This window comes from Phoca vitulina, unplaced genomic scaffold, assembly GCF_004348235.1.
Source record: "Phoca vitulina isolate PV1807 unplaced genomic scaffold, GSC_HSeal_1.0 scaffold52, whole genome shotgun sequence".
NCBI classification, from domain to species: domain Eukaryota; kingdom Metazoa; phylum Chordata; class Mammalia; order Carnivora; family Phocidae; genus Phoca; species Phoca vitulina.
The window spans coordinates 8,906,272-8,913,128 of record NW_022589755.1 but is presented as its reverse complement, the minus strand read 5'-3'; the positions used below and the strand labels follow the sequence as shown (position 1 = coordinate 8,913,128).

General features: G+C 48.0%; 1 protein-coding gene across 1 annotated transcript; it reads right to left on the bottom strand.

Annotated features, from left to right (window-relative positions):
• Positions 1-5,726: 5,726 nt before the first annotated feature.
• On the bottom strand, positions 5,727-6,290 carry LOC116622224 (insulin growth factor-like family member 3). Its single transcript, XM_032388492.1, has one exon. The coding sequence runs from the start codon at positions 6,280-6,282 to the stop codon at positions 5,782-5,784; it is 501 nt and encodes a 166-aa protein (XP_032244383.1). The 5' UTR covers positions 6,283-6,290; the 3' UTR covers positions 5,727-5,781.
• Positions 6,291-6,857: the final 567 nt, after the last annotated feature.

Below are 6,857 nucleotides of genomic sequence, written 5' to 3'. Positions count from 1 at the left end.
CCACCCAGGAAAACCAAGGCTTATCTCTTAAACTGTTCTTTGTAGTCCAGATAATGCAGGCCCTCTGTCTGGCTCTATGTGTCCATTTGTTACCTGAAACTGGGTTCACCTCTTGGCCTCTTGGTGTGGGTTGAACCAAAAGACACAACCAAGTCAAAGAATAGGAAAAGAAATGGTTTTATTTGAAACAAGTAAAGGAGAACACTGGGGATCTTTCCCAAAGTAGTGTCTCCCTGAACAAAATTGGAGAAGTTTTAAGCTAAGGGTGCATCCATAATCATGAAGGGACTTGCGCAATGGGGAATACAGCATGGAATTGGGTGAAAATCATCTTGAAGTGACTTGAGTCCATGACAGAGTCACCAGGGTTGGCAAGGGTCAGGATCATCAATTCTCTGGCTCCTTTTGGTCCAGTATCTGAGTGCTCAGAGGGGTTTAGATCCAGCAAAGATAACTCATTAGTGTGCGTAAGGCTGTCTTCACTTATGAATGAGTACTGTGAGTTTTAACACTGATTCATTGTTCTGATATGATTAGTCAACCCCCTGGCCATTTGTTCTTACATTCTTTCACAAGATGGGGGATGGGGACAGCTAAAAGAACTTTCTTATATCAAGAAATCTATGTTTGTCTTTCTTTTTCTAAGGATCTCTAATTCTTTTTGGTCACACATTCACAGTTCTTTTAGTCCAGATCGGGCGTCCTCTTAATGATAAACAATGTTTCCTGATGACACAGTTGACACTCCACATTTATCCTAACCCAGGATGGTTCCAAAGAAACTGTATGGAGAGAAGATTGCCTGAGGTCAACTTCCCACGGAGAAGAGGCTAAAACTTATCCTGAACCTTTTTTCACTCACCGCTCCCCCCCCACCCCAACCATGAACTTGCATGAACAAATTTAACATAGACCACCAGGACCTTACTATCCAAAGAGGCATCAGTGGACTCTTCACCCCGTAAAGGATCGGTCTGGATTTTGGTCATTTAGTTTTTATAGGGGTTATAACATCATCTAATCATGGGATCAAGGGCGGGTTTAAAATGCACCAAACAGAGCAGCATATTGCATTTACACTGTCGCTTAAAAGCATGCAGGCCACTGTCTCCTGGGATCTCCCGGCCAGCATCCCCAGCTGTCCTGCCGCACGGTAGGAGGAGACTGAGGTCGCGGTGCGGGACAGCCCTGTAGTGCGCAGGCGCCTGCAGTAGAGCTCGCGCATGCGCACTGCTGCGGCGGAGGGGCTGCCGTGTTTCACAGCGAGGTAGCCAGTCTGGGGTCGCTATGTTGTCCGTGGCTTTTGCTGTCCCTGGGGCGCCCCGGAACCTGGGACGCCGCTGAGTTCGTGGCTAGGACCACCCTTGCATGGGACTGCGATCCTCCTTAATGATTTCTTTTGGCGGCCCCGGGACTCAATGTCAGGTCGCTGCCGCCTCTGGGGCGTCAGGCCTCCCAAGTTCCGCGTCTCTGGAAGGGAGTCCGGAGAATCGTGCCTCGTGCAGCGCACCTGGCCAGGTTACACAGGTGCATCTTCCACGGGGCAGGAGCCAGCGTGCACACCTTTATCCAGGCCGAGATCCCAAGTCACACACGTGGGGCTCGGGCCCCCATAACCTGCGTCTGCCCCGTCAAGGCCCTGGCGTCCCCAGGCAGTAGCCCGCGCTTTGGAAAAGCCGTGGCACCTCCGTGGCTGGCAGGGGCCCACCTGCTGCAGCTGCATGGACATCTGTGTGACGCCCGCCAGCCTAGCTGCCGCTGGATTTGGGTTGCTGACTGTTCAAGGTTGATAAGGAACCTAGATGTGCCAACGGAACCGAGGCGCTTGCCCTCCTCAAAGGAAGCTCGGGTGAGAGATAATGTGTCTGTGTAGAAGCCAAAATGCACCCCGGAGGGAAAGAAGCAGCTTTAAGTATGTGCAAAGCCCAGGGGGTGTCAGGGCTAGACTACCATGATGGTCCTGGGGGAGGAGAACTTCAGTGCCCCCGTCTCAGAACTCCCTGAGCTTTACTGTCATCCCTTCCCCGGCTCCTTCAGCGATAGGTTCGGAAACTAAGTCAGCAGACTGGGAGAAGATTCCTAAAAGTGCGTGGGGGAGAGAAGAGTAAAAGGTGCCCACATTCCTTCCTCGGTTTCAGCCTTCCACTTTTCCTGCGGGCCAGAGCTAGGAGGGAGAAAATGTAACTTTCAATCAAGATGGTTGTTTTCACTTTTACATACTTCTGGACATTTTACTTTTTACTTTTTTTTTTTTTTTTTAAGAGAGAGAGAGAGAGAGAGAGCCCGTGGGGCAGAGGGAGAGGGAGAGAGAGAGAATCCCAAGCAGGCTCCACACCCAGTGTGGAGCTGGATGCCGGGCTTGATCTCACAACCCTGAGATCAAGACCTGAGCAGAAAGCAAGAGTTGGATGCTTACCCGACTGAGCCACCCCGGGGGCCTCTGGACATTTTAAATGGGTCAGAGGAGGATATTTATTAAATAAAAGGGACCAGGAAATTTCGTGGGATTTGATCTTTTTATCCAGGGGCAGGGGAAAAACTAGCACTACAGAAAAATACGTAAAAGGAAAGAGGTGGGAAGACCAAAGCTGCTTCGTAATTATATTCCATGAGGCATGCTTTGTTCATCGAAATGATGCCATTTAAATGTTTTTTTCAGCTTTATTGAGGGATAATTGACAAACGTACTGTGTATGTTTAAAGTATTCAGTATGATGATTTCATACGCATATAATTTGTGGAATTATTACCAAGATCAAGATAATGAACGCATTCATCACCTTACAGAATTAACTTTTTTGTGTGTTGTTGATGTGGGAAATAAAGGCAAAGAAAAAATTAAATTTCCTTACTGCCCGCCCCCACCAAGATGTCTGGTGGCAGTTGTACTCCCAAGCCCATTGTATACACTGAAAAATTCATGACTGAATTTTTACTAAACAGTAATAAATGACCTTTTCCTAAGAATGGTTAGTCCCCTTAGGGTCCTGGAAACCTTGTTTGCAAAATATCTTGGACGTTTGTGCTGTCGGTAACCCCCTTCCAACTTGAAAGTTTATCATCAGTTTCCTGTCGCAACCCCAGTGAAGCTCTTTCTGCCCCCGGGTCCTGTCCCCGTGCTATAGAATTCTTTCTTGGCCCTCGACTCTGAACCCTGACATTTTCTACATCATTGTTAGCTTTAAAAATAGACTCAGCCAGTTATTCTGTCAGCAAAAGATGGGTTTATTGGAGGAACACAGGAGAACTGCAATCCCAGACAAACAAGCTGTGGCCAAACCACAGGCAAGTTTGGAATTCCAAGAGTGGTGGCTTCTCCCTGAGGGAGCTGTTGCTTGGAGGGATGAGGAAAGCCGCTTCCTTCCCCCTGTGAGTGGTATCCTCCTGCGAGTTCAAGATCATGCAAGGTCAAGTCCGTCTCTTCCTGTTGGGTGTGCAATTGACTATGAGTGGTAGGGCGTGAGAGCTCCCCCTGCCCAAACCTTCCCACTTCATTGTAATGAGGTTTGCCGTTACTGATTTTCACCATATACGTTTATATTGTGGGGCTGTTACTAAGATAATTAACACATTCATCACCTCACGTAGCAAACCTTTGTGTTTTTTGAGACTGCTTAAGATCTGCTCATAGCAACTTTCAAGTATACAATACCATATGTATTATTAACTATCATCACCATACTGTACATGAGATCCTCAGAACTTTTTTTTTATGACACTCTTTTTTTTTTTTTTTTTTTTTTTTAAGATTTTTTTTATGAGAGAGGGAGGGAGCACAAGCCAGAGCGGAGAGGCAGAGGTAGAAGCAGACTCCCCGCTGAGCAGGGAGCCCAATGTGGGGCTCGATCCCAGGACCCGAGATCATCACCTGAGCTGAAGGTGGACACTTAACCGACTGAGCCACCCAGGCGTCCCCCCTCAGAACTTACTCTTATAGCAGAAAGTGTGTAGTCTTTAACCTCTCTCTTCATTTCTTCCTCCTCCCAGCCCATGGCACCCACCATTCTATCTATGCTCTGTTTCTATGAAATCAGCTTTTTGTCGTTGTCGTATATTCTCCGTTTAAGTGATATTATACACTATTTGGCTTTCTCTGTTTGGCTTCCTGCATTTGGCATAAAGCCTTCCTGGTTCATTGATGTCGTCACAAATGGCAAGATTTCCTCTTTTTATTTTTATTTTTTTTATTTTTTTTTTCTCAAAGATTTTATTTATTTATTTGAGAGAGAGAATGAGAGAGAGAGAGCATGAGAGGGGGGAGGGTCAGAGAGAGAAGCAGACTCCCCGCCGAACAGGGAGCCCGATGCGGGACTCGATCCCGGGACTCCAGGATCATGACCTGAGCCGAAGGCAGTCGCCCAACCAACTGAGCCACCCAGGCGCCCCAAGATTTCCTCTTTTTATGGCTGAACAATAGTCCGTGGTATTTATAATGTCTCCCACATTTTCTTTACCTGTTCTTCTGTCGATGGCTGTTTAGGTTGTTGGGTATGGATGTCTTGGCTGTTGTGAATAATGCCACAGCAAACATGGGTGTGCGGCTGTCTCTCGTGGCTGTGCCAGTCTCTTCGAGACAGTGATTTCGTCTCATTTGGGTATGTAATGTCGACGTTAGAAATGTTATTTTACCAGCCTGTCTCCCCCCCCCCAATTTTTTTTTCAGGAATAGCAGAGATTTAGAATCTGATCCAAGCCATGGCAAAACCACAGGCAAGTCCAGAAAACAAAGGGGAGACTAATTTTTTATAGAGGAACCCGGGGAGGTGGGAGGGACTATTAGAAAGGAAAAGCCCATTGGAGTACACCAGGAGTTCTGAGAGTAGTGGCTTCTCATTGACTGACTGGGCTTTTGCCAGGACAGAATCTTCCTCTTGCTGAGGTAGTCCTGGAGGCTTCTTCCAGTTGGTTCTGCGAAGAGTTGTGTGTGTTATAGCATGAAAGCTTCCCTTTCTGGGCTCCTGACTCCATTTTAAGTGACGTTTGCTTTATCCAGTTTCAGAGGAGATTAAGCCAATGAGAAAATGAAAAGAGAAGTTTCGATTTTATAAATTCATGCAACACGAAGCCATCAGGTAGATATTCTAGAAGCTGCTTTCTAAATTTCACACGTCTTTGTTGATGTACATTCTTTTTTAATTTATGTGTTTCCATTTCAAAATACACATGCACAGTTTTCAAGAAAAGGGTTTTCATCTCATCCTGCTCCCCCTTAATATTCAAATCCTGAGAATCTTCCTTACAGTGCCTCAGTGGCTCAGGGAGATGGGTATTACCCCTGTTTTACAGATGAGGGACTGAGGCACAAGGAGATGAAGGTCTTGGGGGAGTCTCTGAGTGTCCCAAGATGGGCAGCCCAGGGCCCGGCACAGGATCAGCTTCTCTGTTTTCCTGCCTACCCTGCAGGAACTGGGGGGAAGCTAGTGATGTAGGTTGGGGCCTTTGCTAGCATGTGGAAAACATCACATTTTCATAAGGAGCTCGTCTAGAAAAGTTTCCTTTGGCCACAGAGAAAGAAAAATTAGGAAATTATGAGACACAGGCAAGGAAGAGTGGGAAGATTCCAGAAATGGCCAGAGGTAAAACAACAGGTTGTGGGGAGGGGGTGGTCTGGCTGGCTCAGTCGTTAGAGTGTGTGGCTCTTGATCTCGGGGTTGTGAGTTTGAGCCCCGCGTTGGGTGTAGAGATTGCTTAAATAAACTTAAAAAAAAATTAAACAAGAACGACAACAGGACAGGGGATCCTCTTGTGACCCTCTACGTGCCTCATCCCTCCTTCCTTCCCTCAGCCATGAGCAGTTAGGGGCCCTTGCCTGGGGCAGTTTCTGGAGGTAGGGGATGAGAAGCACCGGGACTTGACACCCAGGACCTTCAACTTCACAACAAACTTCTGGGGGCCAAAGGACTCAGGGCAGCAGCGTTCAAAGCAGGGCCAGAAGGTGCAGTTGGGGCCACAAAGGCGAGTCCGATTCAGAGGCAGGATGGTGTCGTCATCACAGCACTGCTCCGGGGGGTTGTAGATCTGGTCCCCACACCTGGGGGCAGGCTGGCACGGCCACAGCCCTGAGGCCATGGGGGCATCTGGCAGAGACACTGATGGTGTGGGTCCAAGGAAGACCAGATACCCACTTTCTGAGGGCAGCCTCCTCCCTCCCCATTCTTCCCAGTCCTTGTCCTTACCTGTGACTACTTTTGCACACTGGAGGAGGAAGATTGTTACGCAGACAGGAACTATGGGAAAAAGAAGGGGGCGGGGCTCTTTTATGGTTCCCCGAAGTACCAGCATTTGGGGGCTTCCTGCACACACAATGCCAAACAATTCTGAGACACCAGCAGGGTGTCTGAGAATTCAACTCCATTCTGTGGCTGTCTATGCAGAGATAGAATCAGATTCTAACAGGTTATGGGCTCAGTCCTACAAGGCTGATTCGGTCTCTAGCCCCTCTCTCCTCCCAGGAGCTGGGGAAGGTGGGAATGAAGTTTCCACTCCTTCATTCACAGGGTTGGGCCTCCTGGCTACCGGCACCCATTCTTGGGTGGGTCCAAAAGTTACCTTCATTAATAACAAGACACCCATTTCACCTTTACGGTTCTGAGTCATTTTCCCAAACTGTGAAGACCAAATATACCTGAGGAATATATTTTGGTTATCTGAATGACCAAATATATGTTTCTTATAAATCATTATACGGCAAGGTGGAGCATGGGGCGGAGAAAGTGGCCGTGGGGTCCTCAGGGAAGGCAGGTGAGTATGGAAGAAGCCACAGGTTAGGGTGATTTAAAGGTGCGTCTGCAAGGGAGTTAGCTCAGCCAGGCCCTGAGTAGCTGGGGCTGTCCAGGGGAGGGGCATTCAGGGAAGAC

Coding starts and splice junctions, on each gene's coding strand:
- LOC116622224 (XM_032388492.1), bottom strand. CDS start 6,282: ATGCTGGTACTTCGGGGAACCATAAAAGAGCCCCGCCCCCTTCTTTTT.